The sequence below is a fragment of the Haemaphysalis longicornis genome, unplaced genomic scaffold, assembly GCF_048455015.1.
Source record: "Haemaphysalis longicornis isolate Haplotype H1 unplaced genomic scaffold, Haemaphysalis longicornis Haplotype H1 scaffold_80, whole genome shotgun sequence".
NCBI classification, from domain to species: Eukaryota; Metazoa; Arthropoda; class Arachnida; order Ixodida; family Ixodidae; genus Haemaphysalis; species Haemaphysalis longicornis.
Window position 1 is genome coordinate 506,451 of NW_027526446.1, and position 20,920 is coordinate 527,370.

The following is a 20,920-nucleotide window of genomic DNA, read 5'->3' on the forward strand; positions in this document are numbered from 1 at the left end:
CACGCGAAACTTCTCAACGTCGGCCAGTGTAGCTCACGCTACAAAAACTGTAGATTAGGGACACTCGTTTACAGACAAAAAAAAATGCTACTTATAGCCACGCAGGGCTTAATTGTTTTCCGTTGACTACATGTAGTTTCGTGTTTTATATTCTTTTTTACTTTCGTTGTCTAGGTTGTACTCAAACCTTCGGTAGGGATAATCATGTTCAGTCGCCCTCTCCTATTCTTGGGCCTTATTTTAAGCGCTGTTATACTTGGTGCTATGTCGTACACACTGTGTTCAGGACGCACAAACTGCGCGCTCAAGACCCAGGGCTAGCTGCTGGGAGAACGGTCCTCCTCTTAATGCGGAAAGCCGACACAACAGTGCGCGTTAATGGCAAGTTCCTTGATTCTCCAACCATGACCACGGCAATATTTCCCACAGAGTTTCTTTTTCATCGGCATCCCGGCTCCTTTTCGAACCGACCTCCGTCGCCCGCCACGCAGCCTAGGCTGAGGAACAGGCGCGGCTATTGAACGAGAAACTGCGGCCACGAGACGTCGGGATATTGAAACTGCAGAGTACGTCTACGAAAGCAAGCGTACGGCAGCGACGGCTTTTATTTCCATTTTCGCGTCGAAACAGAAGGAGGTGACGCCACGATGGGCGCGACGATTGAAGGTAGCAGACGGCTGTAAGCACAGCTGCCGCCGGTTTTTTTTTTTTTTTTTAATCTACACACAAAATGTCTATATTCTTACACCATATCTGCAAACACAGGAGGAGCAATCCTCCTGGAATGCCAGTGGATTTGTTAAGTTACCCTTCTTTTGTTAGGCCGTTTACGTTCAAAGTGCCGTCGCTAACGGTGCCAGCGTCCCCGCTTTTTTGTGACGTCACGGCATGAGATAGGTCTGCAGGGTAAACGTCACGGTACGGAAAGTCAACTGATCTCAGCAAAGAATAACTTCGGGGAATGTCCGCAGGGGTTACCTAACAGAGCATACGAAAGCTTCAAATCACAATCATGACTATGGAATGGACCAAATCGCCTCCACCATTTCACCGTTTGACTACCAGCAGCGTATTGCGTCGTCGCATGAGGGAGACTTTCCAACAAATGAACCCGCGAATTTCCTACGGATTAAAAGAGGTGAAAACTGTGTGTTTGTGTGAAGGGGTGGGGGGGAAATTGACAGTGGATGGCGTCTTTGGGAAGCGCAGGTTTAAACGCGATAGGAGTAAAAGCACGGCGGATTACCCGCACCGTGAGGCTTTCTTTTTGAGCGAGTACCGACCAATTCGTTCTCCTCGGGCTCTTAACTCGGTCGCAAAACAGGAACAACAACGTCTACGCAATCCCGCTGACATTTGCGGTTACGTGCGGTAAAATTCACATCATGCGCTCACAAACGCTTTCCGAACGTTTTTTTGACGCGAGCAAGGAGCTCCCGGAAACGTTATTACGATCCGATTCGCCGACTCAAATGCGCTTAGTGGCACACCACACGTATTCGAGTAAGCCCAAACCGCACTGATATCTTAACCCCTTTTGTCCCAGCGTTCGTCTTCTAGCCCACGGACGAACCGGCAGGGGTTGCAGAGGTTGGGGAGGTGCTAGTGGACGTAACAGAGAAATATGGAAATTTAGAAGCCACCACTGGCTTAAAATTTCTCACGTGCTTCCCGCTAACAATCGCGCAAAGCTTAGTCCAGGGCGAGAGCGGGTAATATTTTTGAAGAGACTTCCCGCCAGTCTTCCCACTCCCCGATATGTCGGAAATAGCCCCGGCAGCCTGGAGCGGCATTCGTGTAAGCGGCACGACAACAAGGGAAGCGGTTGGCGCCGCAGTGCACGAAAAACTGCACGCTCGGCGACATCTAGCTGCCGCAACATCGATTCATAACGGATTCGCGACCGATCGCTGATTAATTGAACGTTGTACCGGAATAAGTGAACGAAGCAGAAAGGGTTCTCGGCCAGTCAACGTTGGAGCACAGTAGAAAGGAACGTGATCATTAAACAAAGCCAGTTACATGACGCATCTTCCTTGCCCGGCCAAAATTAACAACCGGTGTACAAATCGCAAACTGCGCCGGTTAAACGCCTGTAATTATGTGCTTTGCAAGTCCTATAGTGACGCTAGAAAAGCCATCAATCGACCTCGGCCGTAAAAGGACGTTGAGTTTAAACCAGTTCCGACCAGTTCAGCACAAACCGCGGCGCGAACTGCTTCGGCGACCATTTTATCCGTAAACACAATTCGTTTCCAAAGTTGTAGTTTTTAGTGAAATTCGAACACAACACATTCGTTTATGTGGTTTTACAGAGTCCAAGAGGTAATATGCTCACAGCGTTAGTCAACAGACGTGCGCAGATGGGTGGCCAGACCAGCGTACACAGACCAAGGAGGTATACAGCCTCCTTGACACAGACACACGTGGTAGTCACGTTAGCGTGCCATCTTTTACCTCACAACCCACCCTCAGGGTTCGTACGAGCTTCAAAAGCAAAAATTCAAGGGTTTTCAAGGACCAGAAAACACATTTTCAAGGCCGCCGTCTAATGTTTTATCTGCGATTATTTACAACTTTTTCAACACAGTGCGAAATTTCGTTATTGCCCAATACCCAAGCACATTAGTGCACATTTAGATAGGCGCTAACGGGTTCGTGAATGCTCCCCCAGTTTTATTTTTTATTTGACAGCTGGCATTTAGAGGTCTTTCTTTTTTCTTGGTGTTTTGCTGAGGCTGTTTGATTTCAAAACTTCATAATGTTGCCTGCATCTTCTGCTTTGTCAGCAAGAATATGAGCTGAAATTAAATCAGCAAGTGTTGCTGCAAGGCAGGATGAACTATGTACACGTCCACCATTTGCACGTAAAAGCAAACGCAGATGGAGCGTATGAGGCACAGCAAACATGCAATGAGCGGCCGTCCACAGACTAAATAGAACATGCAAGATAGAGAAGAGAAGCTGGCCTTCACTGGATTGTATCATGACATGGATTCTATTGAGGAATGCTGTTCACAATGTTGACTCGTAATAATGACAATCCACCAAACTCGTAATTTCATGCAATACACTGAAACTTGATTGTTACTATGTTTCTTTACATTTTTAACACCTAAAATCCACGACAAACACTATAAACTCTTGTGAAAAGATAGGGCCATTGGTTCTCTCCAGAAAAATCAAGGGTTTTCAAGGACCCTTTAAAAATTCCAGGACTTTCCAGGCCTTGAAATTGACACTTCTAAATTCAAGGGTTTTCAAGGTTTTCAAGGACCTGTGCGAACCCTGCACCCTCCTCTGCACTTATTTGAAGTGGCTAGCAAGATCTGCACCTGATAGCAGAGAGGCAGCAATGTCTAAAAAGCTATTTCCCTATGCTTACAAACAGTCGGGGCATGACTCATCACGCGTGATGGTCCAGCAAAACAACGCGCTACGCCATTAGCAAGTGAAACTCGGGGCAGTCGCAAATTACGCTTGTATTATTAAATTTTATTAGAACTCACCACTCTACGGGCCACTGCGGGGGTCAACATTGTGCAGCCGAGACGGCGTTCAATGCAACATCATTGCGCGATAAAAAAGTGTGCACATGCGCGACGGACTGCCGTTTTGTAAACACCAACTTCAGCAGTTACTCCTCCAGCTAGTATTTAGAACTACTGATATCTGATAGTAAACTTTGATCTCCAGTATTCGCGAATACTCGCTGAATTCCACAAAAAGGGATACTAAACCCTGAAAGGGAAGAGCTTTCGATTCCCAGACGGCGGCTGTCTGGCCTGAAGTGTTCGTGAGACGACGTTTAATCCGCGGTGAAACCACCAGCATCAGGCGCTTCCACAAACCCAGACTCGCAAACGAAACCGAAAACGTTGACGGATGCAACTGCTTCTTATTCGCAGCGAGATGCAAATTTTTCCTAACTTGTGTTTTGTTTTCTGTTTCTCCGCTCTTGCTTTTCTCGACCCTTAACATTATTTCCGAAGTTAATTGAGTTTAGTCCGAACACCAGAATCGCGACACGAGGGGTACCCGGCGTGTTATTTTATATTCTCACAAGCCGCCTATGAGATGGATGCTCGTATATAAATTTCAAGTCAATGACAATAATACGAACAGACATGCCGTGCCCTTTAATTCTGGAATAAACAAAATAAAAAGACATCAACTTACGGACAAGCGCAGCCAAGAGAAGCCCGACGACGAGGAGTCGCAATGAATTCATTTCAGAAGCACAGCCTGTCTAAATTAGAACAAAGTCCGCATCGCCTTCACAGGGCCGCAAAGCCACGATTTCCGCCGCTCCGGCCGCTCGACTCCAGCACACACAGCAGCCACCCAGGACGGTGCACACATTCGTTCACGTTGCCGGAAAGCACTCAGCGATGTCATCCGACAGGTCGAGATCTTGGTGCAGAGAGAAAAAAACAATGCTCAGCTTTGTTGACGCACCGAAGGGCTACTCATCACGCACACTGCGCGCACTCGGCGCTCGTCCGCTCGCGCTGACACCACCCCCACAGAGACGAGCCACGCCGCTTTTCACCGAAATCCGTCTGGCCGGCGGCAGGCATGTGAGTGGCCGCTCGAGGTGCTTGCACGCGGACGTCAGCAGCATTCGGGGCCACTCCCAAGCTGGCAGGACCTCTGACAGGTGAGCAGACGCCCCAGAAGATGGACACGGTCGAAAACGCCCCACTGCCGGGTGCACGCACGCAAGGAAACAAAAAACACCCAAACGGGGCTGCGATGGACACAAACGCCGTCAAAAAACCCGGTGCACTGAGGACACGACACCCGGCGACGACAGGCAGCGCACCACGCAACCCTTTGGCATTCAGCAGCAGTCGAAGCCGCGCGTCTGCAGCCGTAGCGGCGCCGACCACTGCGCGGCCAGGAGCGGTAGATCGGCGGCGGCGGCGGGCCACGTTTTCGAAGACGACCCGAGTCGACGCGGTGGCGACGTGTCGCTGCCCGCACGGCTCCGCATGGCCACCAGCAACGACGACGCTGTTTACGGACGACAAAACAGCACGGCGCCGCCAGGCGCTACTCGGCTCTCCTCGACGCCTACCACGACGACGGCGGCATCGGCGGCATTCTCCGCCAGTCTGGCGGGCGAGCGGCCGGGAGAGCGGCGGGGGAGTCCACTTGCGTGGCGAGGGGGGGACGCTCGGCGCCCTTGGCGGCGGCCGCTGTGCAGCTTCGCGCGGCGGCGGCGGCGGCGGCTGCGCGAAAATCGAAGCCGCCGCTTCTTTGTGTACGAGTGGGTGTTGTTATCTTTGTTCGTTTCTTCTCGCGTCGGCGAGACTTGTCTGCCGCACTGTGGCGTCTAGCTCCGACGTTCGCGGCTTGTTGTCCCACCACCTTTGCGTGCTTCCCTTCTAGCACCGAAGGGCGCGGCCTGCGACTCGGAGCACGCGCGTGAACCGGGTGATGTTTTCCGTTTTGGCGGTGTCACCGCGCTAAAACCCAACGTCGCTTTCCGTTGTGAGCGGTTTTTAAACCTCGGCGAAGCAGTGGCGAAGAGGATACGGGACTTGAATTCAGTTTGTCAACCCCAATCTGTAGCACAACCTCTAGCAGAGGCGCCCCCGTTACAATAGCAGTTATCGCCCGTCACTTTTTGGGGCGTACACATCGCAGTGCATCCCAAGCACACAGACAGTACATAAACGAGAGAGAACGACTTTATTAGGATCATTGGTCAGAAGATCGTGTGGTTCCCCATTCACGGGAATCCATGCGCCGTCTTGACCACGGCTGCCCTCTCGACGAGGATGAGCCGGTCCGGGAGGCAAAGGCTAAACAGCAGTGTCTCCCATGCCATTGGGGGTGAGCCTCATTTCACAGACGATTTCTATGACACCCCCTCGCGCTCCTGTCACGTGATCATAAAGGTCGTGACGTCAAGACCAAACGTCACGTGACAACGATCGTTTCGTCACTTTCTTGTTTAACCCAAAACAAATCGTGCCGTGCGCGTTTTCTCTACGTTGGCGTCGGCGTTTGTCGGTTCGGTGCTATCCGCGTTTGGTGTCAAGGGCGGTTATTTAAAACAAGTGCAGCGTCCATCTGCAAACGTTTCTGTCAGGTAAATAAGCGAGCGAGAGTGAGGGAGAGCTATTTTCCCCTTGTTTCCGTCGTTTCGTGGTTTCGGGCGTCGCGTTCGTGCCTGGCGGTCGATCGTTCCGAGTGCGCGGCTGGCCTTGCGCGCCGGGAAGCTGACGCCCACATGTAGTAGTTATTAACCTTACCTTACCTGTTCTTGCTTCTAGCTCAGAGTACTGGAACAACGAGAAATTTCGCAGCTACTTTGAAGCGGTGTGGCTAAGTGTGAAGGAGCTGTGGGTAATGTTTCACAGGCTTGAATTTGACGTTGTTCTAACGACAAATAACGGCATTGAAGCCCAAAACAGGGTGCTCAAGGCCCACTATGTCAAAAGTGCGAGTGGAAAGCGGTCACTGACGTCTCGGATCGCAGCCGTTGTTCGTGGCTACCTTTCGGACAACGAGAAAAGGTTCGATGAGGCAGTCGTCACTGTACAGACAGTAGAGAGTTTTAGTACAGCGGAAAGCACCACTTTAGCGCGCCCATTGCGTTAGTGGGCACGTTTACTGTCGTGTAACGAGGCGTATCCGTTTGCGATTGCGTCGCGCAATCGTTAACGCCTGTAACAATTTTTGTGGAGGCTTTGTGCAAAGCCCGTGAGTTTTAATTGCACAGAGGTGCAGTGTCCTGGTATCTGTACAACAAAGTGCGAGTGGTCTTGTGTTCTTTGATTTCCATATTACTCCACATTGGATTGTTTACCTGTGTATATATTAGTTTGTCTTTCAGTATGTTATTTGAATTTGAATGTTTGTACACCGACACGTACCTGAGGCCTGCTGTCAAATAAATTGGTGTCTGCTTAACTATCCTGTCTCACAGATATGTAGCATTGCTGAGAGCAATTAAGTGGCTTATAAGCTACACCTTAGACAGACATAATGAATGCTTCACACTGTTAAGGCAGAATTACAGGTACAAACAAGAAGTCGGTCACATAAACAATAAACTACCTACCTGCAAGATATTGCTTTTATTGCACTTTTGTGCATAAAAATATTGTTTTTTCTTTTGATTCAAGTGTACTTATTGAATTCTAATTTTACTTTCGCAGTTAATGGCCTTTTTGTACACTTGCTCATTTTATATTATATATTTTGTTTTACATACCTGTGACATAGTATTTATGCCAATGGGCATACTATCGCAATAAAAAAAATGTGGGGTATGCTTGCTGTCATTCTAACTCTGCCTGATTAATGTGAAGTTGTGATGTACAGCAGCAGCAACGAAACATCCCAACTCTATGCGCCATAATGCAAGCATAATGTTTGGTACAAAGTTTTTTTACAGCAAGGCATTTTCAGCTGCTGCTGACACACACAAAAAAATGTAAAGTTCCTTTCAGGCCTTGGTAACTGTTGTGACTAACAATAGTGCAGTAGAAGTGTGGCAGTTTCACAATTAATTTGTAAAATTGGTTGCGAACTCAGTATTCCAACACTGAAACTATGCAAGTCATTACGTTAACTTTGTTTCAGTGTATTCAGCATCTAAAGGTCCAACGAGACGAAAGGTCCAATAGTGGATATTCCGTCTCGGTGGTTATTTAGGCTCGATTGGACTTTCCGTCTCAGAGGATCTTTCGTCTCGTTAGACATTGAGGCTCTTACTATTAAATGAATGTCTGGAGCACTCTGAAGTTACCTTGAATGCCCTCTACCGCAATATAGTTGTGGGACCTTCTGCATTTTCACATGCAGTACCTTTTACACAATAATTTGAAGTGAAATGTATGCCTGGCACCTCTGATTTACGTCATAAAATTTGAGTGCGCCTGCAACGCTATTTACGAAAGCAAGCTTGGTCGCGAGTACTTTGCTGAGGGTGCCGAAATATGACTCCAGTTTTTTCATTCGGACCTGTTTTATCATTCGGGCAAACCATCAGGGTTTTTCTCGTCGTTTTGTTGGAGTGCACTAGTATCAGTGAAAAAAATAATTTTCCCGACCTTCATGCCATGGCAGGCACACGAGCGCTAAGCAAACAGTCACATGTTCGTCCATCCAAAAAAAAGGAGGGTGCTACGACAGTCGCCTGACACTCACCGTGTACGCGCGTGAGTGTTCGTCAACTGCTCGCAGCCCGTAAGAAGCGGTCGATGCGGATGAGGTTTGTATATTCTCAGTTCGGTCTCATCAAGGCGTCGGTTTGATGTGTCATATTTGTCATCCAGGATTTCACATATTAATCAGTTACTGAGATAAAACATCCTACTTCAATATCTTCCCTTCTGATAGTTCGTCTAAATTTCGTGCCCTTATAAAAACGACGTTATTGTGCTTCACGCTGTCACAAGAGCAAGCCCAAATACTAACTTCAAGCCTTGGAATTATCATAGTATTCACTTTTCAAAAACCGTCTTCTTTTCATCAATTCCCTTTCCTCATCTGTCCGCAGCAGTAGAAATTTGACGATGCCCTCAGCACCAGGACATGTGTTACATTGATAAATGGAACACTTCCTGAGCGTATGAAATGAAAATAAGCTCAGGAAATGAAAATTTCATGAGCGCATCGCTGTTCTGTTCGCGCTCAAACTTCACACGGAGGTCGCATTTTGTGGTCTATTTTGTTTGGCACTGGGAACAACAACAGTAGATACCTGTTTATTCTGCAAATACATAATATTGTCACGAAGCCAAGGACGACGCAGTTGTCTTGCAGGAGAAACAAGTTTATTGGAGCGAACTTGTGCTCCCCTAACAACTCAAAAGAATACAGAGGCGGCGAAGCAGCGGTCAACAAAGTGACTTGCGTCAGCGAGCGTAGCAGAATCGAATGCCCCGGCGTCTGCTCTGCAGGCTTTTTATCTTTCGGCGCGCGTGGTTCTGGAACCATCGATTCGCATCGAGAACATTGTAGATGCAAGAAGATTATTCCGGGCTGTTCACGTAAATCAGAATGCTCTCCCTATCACAACAGATAACACATGCGGCACAGAAAGAAGGAATGGAACACGCGCTTCCCTTGGCACGGGGATAACACAGACCGGTGCAGCCGGGCGGTAAAGCAAAACACAAATAAACAAACCCAATGTATGGTTCGCGGCATTACCCCCCCTCTAAGAGTGCATCGACCCGATGCTAACATAAGCGACAGTCCGAAAATAAAATTCGTTATCGTCCGTAGAAAGGTTTTAAGCGAACCACGTGAACGACTTCGGGCCGCGTGCGTCGTCGTGATGTTCCGGAATCACCATCGGGGATCACCTCGTAGGTAAGTTGGCCGACACGTCGTAGAATCTGGTAGGGTCCGAAATACCGTCGCAGGAGCTTCTCACTGAGTCCGCGTCGTCGGATGGGAGTCCAAACCCACACACGGTCCCCTGGGCGGTACTCGGCGTCTCGGCGTCGGAGGTTGTAGCGGCCGGCATCCACCAGCTGCTGGTCCCTTATACGAACTCGAGCGAGCTGGCGGGCCTCCTCCGCACGTTGAAGGTATCCTTGGACGTCGGCGTTGAGGTCGTCGTCTTCTAGATGCGGAAGCATGGCGTCGAGCATCGTACTCGGTCGTCTTCCGTAGACAAGCTCGAACGGTGTCATCTGCGTAGTTTCCTGCGTCGCTGTATTGTACGCAAACGTGACATACGGGAGGACTTCGTCCCAAGTCTTATGTTCAACGTCGACGTACATGGACAGCATATCCGCAATCGTCTTGTTCAGACGTTCCGTTAGTCCGTTCGTTTGGGGGTGGTACGCCGTCGTTCTTCGGTGATCCGTGTTGCTGTAGCGTAAGATTCCTTGCATCAGCTCCGCGGTAAAGGCCGTTCCGCGGTCCGTGATTAAGACTTCAGGGGCTCCATGTCGCAGCACAACTTGGTTTATAAAGAACTTGGCGACTTCTTGTGCAGTCCCCCGCGGAAGAGCGGCGGTCTCTGCGTAGCGCGTCATGTAGTCTGTCGCTACGACAATCCACTTGTTCTGCGATCGTGACGTCGGGAACGGGCCTAGGAGGTCCATTCCAATCTGTTGAAAGGGCCTCGACGGGACGGTGATCGGTTGTAGAAGTCCGGCGGGTCTTGTCGGCGGCGTTTTTCGTCGCTGGCAGTCCCGGCAACTCCGAACGTAGTGGGTGACGTCGGATGTAAGGCGGGGCCAGAAGTACTTCGCCTTAATTTTTGCAATAGTGCGAGCTGTGCCGAGATGTCCGGAAGACGGGTCGTCGTGGGACGCTTCCAAAATTTCGTCACGAAGGTCTGCGGGGATGACAAGTAGATAATTCGTTCTTGTTCCGGGGCTGAAATTCTTCTTCACGAGGACGGAGTTTTTAAGGATGAATGCTGGTAAGTTACGCTTGAACGCTCTAGGCACGGCGGCGTTTCGTCCTTCGAGGTAGTCGATCATTACGCGCAAGTCGGGGTCGGCACGCTGCTGGGCGGCTAGGTCGCTCTCCGTAACAACCCCGAAGAACGCGCTGTCTTCATCGGAGTCTTGTGGTGGCGGGTCGACAGGGGCGCGGGACAGGCAGTCGGCGTCGGAGTGTTTCCTCCCGGATTTGTAAACGATTGTAACGTCGAACTCTTGCAGGAGCAGACTCCACCGCCCAAGACGGCCAGAGGGGTCCTTCAAATTGGCGAGCCAACACAGCGCATGATGGTCTGTTACAACCTTGAACGGTCTGCCATACACGTATGGGCGAAATTTTGAAATGGCCCATATAATAGCCAAGCACTCTTTTTCGGAGGCAGAGTAGTTTTTCTCCTCCTTCGACAGACCACGGCTGGCATAGGCGATTACGTTTTCGCACCCGCTTTGTTTTTGGACAAGGACGGCACCCAAGCCTATATCACTGGCGTCCGTGTGTATTTCCGTGTCGGCGTTTTCGTCGAAATGCGCGAGCACGGGCGGGCTTTGCAGATGTTTTTGCAGCTCGCAGAATGCCTTTTCTTGGTCGTCTTCCCAGCTGAAAGGGGTGCTGTCTTTCGTCAAGCGCGTGAGCGGCTCTGCAATGCGTGCGAAGTTTGCGACGAAGCGCCGGTAGTATGCGCACAGTCCAAGAAACCTGCGCACGCCCTTCTTATCTTTCGGCCTTGGGAAGTTCGCTATGGCTGAAGTTTTCAACGGGTCAGGCAGGACTCCCGCGGCGTTGACGACATGGCCCAAAAACTTCAGTTCCTCGTACGCGAAGCGGCACTTTTCAGGCTTTAGCGTTAACCCCGACGTACGGATGGCCTCGAGTACAGACTGCAACCTTGCGAGGTGTTCGTCGAAAGTCCTAGAGAATACCACAACGTCGTCGAGGTATACGAGGCAGGTGTGCCACTTCAGGCCAGCTAGCACAGTGTCCATGACTCTTTGGAACGTTGCTGGTGCCGTGCATAGCCCAAACGGCATCACCTTGAACTCGTATAGGCCATCCGGGGTTATGAATGCAGTCTTCTCTCGATCTCTCTCGTCCACTTCAATTTGCCAGTAGCCTGTCTTCAGATCCATCGATGAGAAGTACCTCGCATGGCAGAGGTGGTCGAGGGCGTCGTCGATTCGTGGCAGGGGGTACACGTCCTTTTTGGTGATCTTGTTCAATCGCCGGTAGTCAACGCAGAACCTCAGTGTGCCGTCTTTTTTCTTCACGAGTACGACCGGCGCAGCCCACGGACTTTTTGATGGCTGTATAATGTCGCCGTTGAGCATGTCGTCGACTTGAGTCCGGATGGCTTCACGCTCGTGGGAAGAGACGCGGTACGGTGATTGTCGGGTAGGTCGTGCTCCATCCTCGGTTATTATCCGGTGCTTCGCCAGAGGTGTTTGACGTAACTTTGAGTTCGACGAAAAACACTCGCTGTAGCGACGCAGCAAAGCCAATAACTTGTTCCTTTCATCTTGCGGTAGCGCCGGATTCACGTCGAAGGGGTGCGGAAGCTTGGTGGTATCGTCGGGTGCGCGTTCAAAGTCGGCGACTGCTAACACGTCGCTTGCTTGTTGCATTTCTTCGACGAACGCAATTGCAGCGCCCTTGTTTAAATGCTGGTACTCCTCGGTGAAAGTGGTGACCAAAACGTGGGCTTTGCGCTGCTTAAACCGTGCAATGCCTCTTGCGACAGACACACCGCGGTCAAGAAGCAACCTTTGGTCACCCTCCACGATAGCGTCGACGTCGGGAGCAGCACCTTCACAGTGGACGGTGATCATCAAGCTTGCACGGGGTGGCAGGGTGACGTGATCATCGGCGATCCTTACAGCTGCACGGTGTTCGGGGTTCGATTCCGGCGTCATGGAGTGGTCGCAGGAAAAAGTTATCGACCTCGTCTGCAGATCGATTATTGCGCCGTTGTCCGTCAAAAAGTCCATTCCGAGAATTACGTCGCGGGAGCAGTTGGGCAAAACGACGAACACCGCAGGGTACGTCGTGCCGTCTATGGTGACGCGCGATGTGCACGTTCCACTTGGCGTCACGAGGTGGCCTCCTGCTGTGCGTATGTGCGGACCATCCCATCTGGTCATAACTTTCTTCAGTTTAGACGCAAATGGTCCGCTCATTACCGAATAGTCAGCTCCCGTGTCTACGAGGGCGACTACGTCAAAGCCGTCGATGGACACCTTGACGTCAGACGCAGTCTTCCTCGAGTTCCGGGTTCGTCGGGGCGTCGTATCTCGGCTTGCGCGTGTTGGCGGTCGGGCACTGTGCGTCGTCGTTGTCGTCGTCTTCTCAACGGACGTCTCGGTCAGGTCGGGTACGCGTCGCGGCGTATAGCTGTCGTCGTGTTCGGGAGTCTCGTCAGGGTTAGGTCGGGTCGTCTTGATGAGGGCATGTCGTGAATCATTGTCTTCACCGCGTCCTTGCGTCGTTGGAGGGTTTCCAGTTTTCCGCCGTAGAGCAACTTCACCTCCAGAAGTTGCTGCTTTTAGTTTCCCCCGCGTGGGCTGGGGGACCTTCCACGGGCGAAGTCAGCGTTGCTACGGCGGTTCGGCGATTGGTATGGGTAGGGCGACGGTGAACGGTTGAAACCTGCTGGTCGACGGCTGGTGTTGGACAGGTACTCTTCGATCTCCGATGGGCGCTGGCCAGTTCGGGGGCGGGGTGCGTCGACGGAGAACCCTCGCAAACCGAGCCTCCTGTAGGGGCAGCGACGGTAGACGTGGTCGGCCTCTCCGCAGTGGTAGCACAGCGGACGATTGTCTGACGTTCGCCACACGTCGGTCTTCCTTGGGGCAGGGGGTTGCGCCGCAGGTGGTCGGGCCGGCGAGAGGGGACGACGGTACGGAGCCTCGTGACGATAGGGTGCAGGTGGGCGAGGGCGATGTACAGCAGCTGCGTAGGTCATGGCTTGCGGCTCGCGAGGTGCTACTGGCGTCGTTGAAGTTCCCAGCGCTTGCTGCACTTCTTCTCTAATGACGTCGGTAAGAGAAGCGACTTGTGGTTGCGGCGGCGTCGGGAGCAGTTTCCGCAGCTCCTCCCTCACTATTTCGCGGATAGTCTCGCGTAGGCTGTCGGCCGGGATCCGCGTGCTGCCAAAGTCGTTCGCATTGGCCGCGCCAACAAAGTTGCGGTCATACTGCTTAGCACGCATCTCGAGGGCTTTCTCAATGGTGCTGGCTTCGGTAACGAATTCGGCGACGGTTTTGGGCGGATTTCGGACAAGTCCGGCAAACAGTTCCTCCTTCACTCCGCGCATTAAGAACCGCAACTTCTTTTCTTCCGTCATTTCGGGATCCGCGCGGCGAAATAGCTGCTTCATCTCCTCAACGAAGATCAAGACGCCTTCATTGGGGTGTTGCGTGCGCGTTTCCAACAAACGGGCGGCTCTTTCTTTCCGCACGACGGTAGTGAAGGTCTTAGTGAACTCGCTTTTGAACTGAGCCCAGTTTGTCAAGGAGCTCTCGTGGTTCTCGAACCAAGTGCGAGCCGAATCTTCCAAGTAAAAGAAAACGTGCCGGAACGTTTCTGCGTCGTCCCACCTGTTGAATTTCCGGACGCGCTCCAGTTTCTCCAACCATTCTTCTGGGTCTTCTGCGGGGGCTCCTCGGAATGATGGCGGTTCCCGTGGCTGCTGCAGAACGACAGGAGGATTGCCTTGGTTGAGCATGGTGCTGGTTGCGACGTTTTTCTTCTTCGTCTTCTCCGGTAGTAGACCGAACTCGGGTGGTAAATCTTGCACGCGGAGGCTGGCTCTTGTTGGACTGGCTTGGCGGCTTCCAGAGGTTGTAGTGGGCATGAAGGGTGCGTACCCAGCACCTCCACCAGATGTCACGAAGCCAAGGACGACGCAGTTGTCTTGCAGGAGAAACAAGTTTATTGGAGCGAACTTGTGCTCCCCTAACAACTCAAAAGAATACAGAGGCGGCGAAGCAGCGGTCAACAAAGTGACTTGCGTCAGCGAGCGTCGCAGAATCGAATGCCCCGGCGTCTGCTCTGCAGGCTTTTTATCTTTCGGCGCGCGTGGTTCTGGAACCATCGATTCGCATCGAGAACATTGTAGATGCAAGAAGATTATTCCGGGCTGTTCACGTAAATCGGAATGCTCTCCCTATCACAACAGATAACACATGCGGCACAGAAAGAAGGAATGGAACACGCGCTTCCCTTGGCACGGGGATAACACAGACCGGCGCAGCCGGGCGGTAAAGCAAAACACAAATAAACAAACCCAATGTATGGTTCGCGGCAATATCGATCTTTGACTATGGCAAAATGGCGGCCATTATGGATGGGCAAGCTGATCTTGGATCGGTGGTGCCACGTGGGATATGCAAAATGAAATGAGCGATGACAATTCACGGTGGGAAGGAGCCGCACGAGGTAGCAGAGGATCAAAAAACCTCTTTTGTCGATGGCTTAGGATGGCCACAAATAATTACATAGCAGCTAGTACAAATCATAATACTGTACTCCTGCGGTTCATTGTTGTCGATACCGGTTACCTGGTTTCAGATAAGCTGTCGTCTTCTGTGCCAGGTTACCCTACTTTCCGAAATAAGGCTTACAATTCTTTGTTCACGTTTGTTGCTTTGTTCTCGTTTTACTTCTATTGCTATTCTGTGCGTAAGTGTCTGTGCTTGTGACAAGGTGCCACGAGATCATTCACAGCATACGAAAAGGCATATCCTGTTCACCTGCAGTGATCGATATTATGGCGTCATGTCACAAGTATGTTCGCCGTTCGGCTGGCTTGAGAGACAGGTAAGGTGTGCCGTACATAATGTGCCTTATGAGAAAAGCTTAAGTCGGATGATGTCTGGTTCCTTCACTCCTGCCCGTTGTGCTTGGTGCGGTGAATGAATTTGGTTAGCTGAGTCATTGTGCGTTGAAGTTGGAGCCTGATCCGTCCTGTGGGATGGTGAGCACGAGTAGGCTCAGAGTGCACTCAAGATTTCAACCCCCTGAAAATGTTATTTCTGCATAGTCGGCCTAAAAAGACTGCATGCATGCATAGGCAAAAAAGGACTAAAAGTTGGTCTTCTGGGGGACTACTTGACTTTGCCCCAATCATTACACCCTTTAGGAACTAAATGTGAGCGGACAAACGGTTAATCTGCCACCGGGTTGTTCAGTTGCCATACTCCCCAGGGATGGACAACTATACTTCAAACAAAGGAATGAACAAGAGAGAGCGCCAAGAGATGCTGCTCGAATGCAATTATTTATTTTCATAGCGGGTCAGATGATTTTGTGTGCACGTTAATTCTAGTAAACCATGAGCGCTTGACCCGTCGTCCTTCTTTACCGTCGTTGTCCAAGTCGCGCTGTATTTTTTTAATCATTAAGGAGTGCTCCAGCTAAATCGAGAAGATAGCCCATACGTTGCTAAAAGAATCAATTGAGCAGAAGTTCGTTTTTCTGGCCTAAGAGTAATTGGCAAAATTTTGTGATTTCCGGTCCAGTCTTCACACGCCATTAATCATATGATGGTACCCTGTGCCGCAAACAAACAGATTAGTCTTACAGATTTCCATAATCACAATCACACTTTCTTGTTTGTTTTGTGGCGGAACTATTTTTAGAAGGTTGACGAAAGCCATCCGGTACGGCACATTCATGTGCAACGCTTTATATTGACGCAAAGGTGAGGCCCGCACATGACTACCTGCACAGTCGCAACGCTCATTTTATTAACGTAGCGTAACATTTGGCACAACACGCTTGAACCTACCTCTATCGGCTTAATCTTCACAACAAATGCATGTCTTGAATAAAACAGTGGGCCTTAGTATTGTTGGACCCTTCGTCTCGTTGCACATTCAGGCCAAAAGCGGTTTTTATGTAGCTTGAAATAAAATTCAAGAGAACAAAGAGCAGAATGCACATTTGGTGGACACTTCAATGCCCACAGGAGGATACATATTAAAAGGCGGGGGTAAGTGCGAAAGGGTTTAAGCGGAGGTTGTTCAGAGAACATGCCTGATTTACAGCATCCCTAAAAGGGCACTTGTAAAGTGGCCTTTTATAGTCCAGTATAATTGCTGGCTTTTTGTAAATGTGAAATTCGAACCTGTTATTAGATACAGAACCTACTTTTTGTCGTTCCTAAAGCTAAGTTAAGACGTCCTAGTAAATTGGCAGAAGTCTAGCCTTCATGCTGGAATATAATAAGTGCATGGACGAGGGATAATGAAAACAAGCGTCCTGCTGTCACCATGGTCTCCGTACCCTTTCTTTCACCACCGCCGCTGCCATCTTTCGTCCCCGCAACGCGCAGCATGTTACGCGGGTAGCAGCTCCGTTGGGCGAAACAACCTCGGGCGCTAACCGAACGCCAAAGCGATCGTAACTGACCAGCACAACCGCGCGATGCTTGCAGCGGCTGCCTGCAACAATCGCTGCCCATGCAAGCATCGCACTTCACCGCCGAGTGCGCCGACATGAAGAGCGACAGCACAAAGTAATCGGTACATAGGACACAACACACCCTCCACTCCTCCACATCTCATTTGCGCATTTACCGCAAAATCCGAATGTGGTAAGTACGTCGAGCTCTACGCTCCGATGCACACAATCGAACCTCACTGTATTCGCCACATCACAGCACGGCGTTTGTTCGTGTGGTGATCTCTGGCACGTTGTTGCATGTCATTGCTGGTGGCAACGTGACTTGTAGGATAGGTACTGCAGAACTAGTGGTGGCAAACTTCGTCCTCGATTTTTCACGAGATGGATCGGTGTCGTCATGTTCACCGTTTCGTCGACGAGGGCTCAGCACGCCGGCTACACCCGTGAGCTCCCAGCACAGCACACAACGCGAAGTCTAGCGTTTGCAGATCGACGCTTCACTTGGTGTAAATTACCGGCCATGACAACGTAAGACGCGGATAGCACTGACGTTTAGAGGAAGAAAATGGGGCGTCAAACCATAGCCTCCTATATAACCTACTAGGAGGCTATGGTCAAACAAACGCCGACGCCAACGTAGAGAAAACGCGCGCGGCACGATTTGTTTTGGGCAAAGCAATAACGTGACGAAACGATCTTTGTCACGTGACTTTTGGTCTTGACGTCACGACCTTTTTGATCACGTGACAGGAGCGCGAGGGGGTGTCATAGAGATCGTGTGTGAAATGAGGCTCACCCTGCCATTGGGGAGGGGGGGGGTTATGAATAGTAGTATTCGCCGCGAGCTCGACATGTAGGTGGCGACAGCGTCGCGCTGCTAGTGTGGATGCTCCGCTGAGCGGCCCGTAAGAATGCACACTCTGGGCGCGCTTCGTGCCTTTTTCTCGCCGTATGTGCGCACAAACGGTGCAAACAAGAGTGGTATGCTGTAGTTCGGTTCCTCAACGTTCAATGTATAGCATGGAAGCGGCAGTCAGTTTTTATTACTACGCCCCAAAAAAAAAAAAAAAAAAAGCGACGACTCATCGGGAGTCTCAGAATGGCCGTAATTGTGACAATGAACTTGTACGCTGTGGCTCGTAGCAAGCTCGATCTTTCCAGACTATGGCTTTGAGCCTTCAATAAAAGCATAAATGGAAACAAATCAGGAAGCCTCGATCTCTGAAATTCAGTTTACAACGGCAATCTCAACTGCTTTCACTGGTAGCATGACGCATTCTTGCATTTGTGGGATGCTCTGAAATTGTAACACTACTTAACTGCCCCGAAATTCCTTCTAAGAGCTTACGATGTTTTTTGTATGTTCAAAAGACAACATAAAATTACTAAATTTTGATCAGCGCAGAGATATAAATGTAACCGCTCTAACGGGTCTTTTAAATGAGATTTTAGAGATTCTGAAGGAAGGTTTGATGAATAACGGTTTCGGATCACTTATTTACGGCTTTCGTCGCAAGTGAACTCGCGCATTGAATTGTCAACGCACGCAGTACAATCAACATCTCATGTTTAGCTAGGTTCTCGCAAAATGACAAGCAGGTTTACAGCGTGCAAACCAAGCTTCTGGGACCTCACAGTGTGCACAAATTTTCTGTTACGGCTGCTCTGTTGACCATTTGCGTTCCTTTTAGAATCTAACAGGTGCCTGCAACAGCGAGATGTGTTTGCATTCTTGCGTATAAGGTCCCTTACCAACCCTAAAGATGGCAATAAATGAAGTTGCGCTGTTGCATATGTAGTAAAATATTTCCTTTTTATTTCTCGTTGCAAATCAGCGGAACGGGTTCCCGGTAACTACTTTGTTTTGTAAACTGAATATCGCCTTTGTCTTGGCATTTAATTCTTGAGTATTGGTTAAAAAAAGGAAATTCTGTGCATTTCGTTTTTTTTTTCGGGAAGGGGGATGGGGGGGGGGGTCCTGCCAACGTTGCAAGAGCAGCGAGAAGAGAACGCATGTCACGCGCGCGAAAAGCCATACTATGGTTATCAGTATTCTTACAATCGAAGCTACACTAGGCGTCGTGTTCTGTAGCGGTGAAAAAGCAGTACACGTATTTTCAAAACTGATTAACCCCCCTTTGGTCCGAGATTGTCCAGGAATTGTGGGACGCCTTTTTCAAAATTGTATTGAAAGCAAGCATTGTGGGAAAATATATTAAAAAAAAACCAGCGAGTCATGACACACACCCCTCACACATGTGGGCAACAACGTGCATTATATGACGCGTTTTCTCCTCTTTCTTTAAACTTAGGTCCACCTTAAGAGGTTAAGACGTGACCATATTAAGCATTTGGTTATGCTGAGTGAGACACGTTTCTGGACAAGGTGATTCATGTCGTATTTGAAAATGACATATATATGAAAGTGACACGCCACATGACTGACGCAAACTCACAACTGCTTAATTTTACCGAAAAATCCCCCCTAAATACTCTTGCGTATCCATAGAAACGTATTTTAAATATTACGTAAAATTATCAACTCGATACAGTTGAATAAATGTTTATTCCTCCTCCTCAGTATACAACGACTGTCCAAAAATGGTATTTATTTTAGAAAAGGTACGGGAAGGACACGATCACACAGGCGCTTGCGGGTGTAAAATACGTGTCCGGTAATGTACGGGCGATAGCGCTCGGGTCGTGTGCAGTGTAAATGTTTTTGTTTGTTTCTTCTTTCTATAAGGACACAGCTCAATTTTACAAGGGTGTGGAATTTGCACGCGTATGCACAGGTCTTGTCGCTTCTTACCCGTTTCGCGTACTAAACTTTTATCCTTTAAATAATCACCACGCCACCTTCAAAAAGCACCCTTCGACGTTCCCGAAACGGCAGACGACTGCACTCAACAATAAGAAAAGGGCAATGTGTGGAAGCAATGTTTATAACACGTTTCACACTCAAGCGGTGACCACGGCGAATATGTTTCGTGGAATTAAACCAGCGCATTAACCCGCAACGGCCGCTGATTATTGCGTTTCTAGAGGGAATGCGCAAGCAGAGGTAACTATGTCATTGCTTACTGCCAAACGAGCACACATATTGGTTGTTTTGTCGTGTGCAGCACGCGTTTTGCGCCACACGCAACGTGAAAAAGCAGACGACGCGAGAGCGCCATCCACTCTAGGAGCGGTTCGTCCCGCCGCCGCCAGGGGGCGACTGTGTTCGCGCTCGAGGCGAATAGTATTCCTGGAGCGAGCAATGTACCAGAAGATCAGGGAACAAACGCGTGTTAAAGGAGCCATGAAGAGAAAATGCAAGTTGGTTTTATTCGAAAGATTTCGTGTTTTATAGTGCCCCCAGCGCTTGTCCGGATACAAACGGTGCTTTATTCACTGAGAAATTAAACAATTTAGGTTAAAATTTTAATTTTCCCGCTCAATCGTGCGTTTTCGTGGCCCCAAGTGACATCACGGGAACCGACCGCTCTGCGTCCGCCGCTCTGCAGCCTAGAGTACCTTCATTCACGCATCCGCCGTACAGGGTAGAGACACGTAACGCTGGCGCCGCCATGTTCGGTTGCTCGCTCGCCGCCGAAGCAAGTCATTGTGTCAAAACCGCGCTAAAATTATCGCCGCAACGCGGTTTACTGAAGAAGTTTGAATCATATTGTCTGTTTCGCGTTGCTAGGTCTCGTGGGAAACGAAAAGAATAACGCGTTGAGCCCGTTGGCCCAATTGCGGCGGCACGGGACCGTCCAAAGGTTGTCTCCACCCTGTAGCGGTGTTGGTTTGTTCCCGCGTTTCTTTACGTTCCGTAACCTAGATGGCGCCACCATACCGTGGCAAGCGTTTGGTTTGTTTTTGCCCGCATTTAAACCTGGCTTGTTTTTGTTCTGGGAGAAAATATTCGTTCCCTGAAACAGTGCTCGCTCGACAAATGGGGCCACGTAAGACACCGTTGCTTGCGTCAGTCGGCCAGTGTCGTCTGAGACAACCCCAAGCCCCATAGTGCTGTGCAGCTAAACCAAAGCATGCTGTGCGCAGTACGAACAGCAGAACGCATCAGTACTTCTATGTTTACATGTGCTTTCGT

At 49.9% G+C, this 20,920-nt stretch overlaps 1 protein-coding gene across 1 annotated transcript in view; it reads right to left on the reverse strand.

Moving 5' to 3' along the window:
* Positions 1-5,251, reverse strand: part of Wit (kinase protein wishful thinking) — a 154,607-nt gene extending 149,356 nt beyond the window's left edge. Inside the window, exon 1 of the mRNA XM_077682212.1 lies at positions 4,180-5,251. Within this exon, the coding sequence (XP_077538338.1) occupies positions 4,180-4,231 (52 nt within the window). The 5' untranslated portion in view covers positions 4,232-5,251. The remainder of the gene's footprint in view (positions 1-4,179) is intronic.
* Between the last annotated feature and the right edge of the window lie 15,669 nt (positions 5,252-20,920).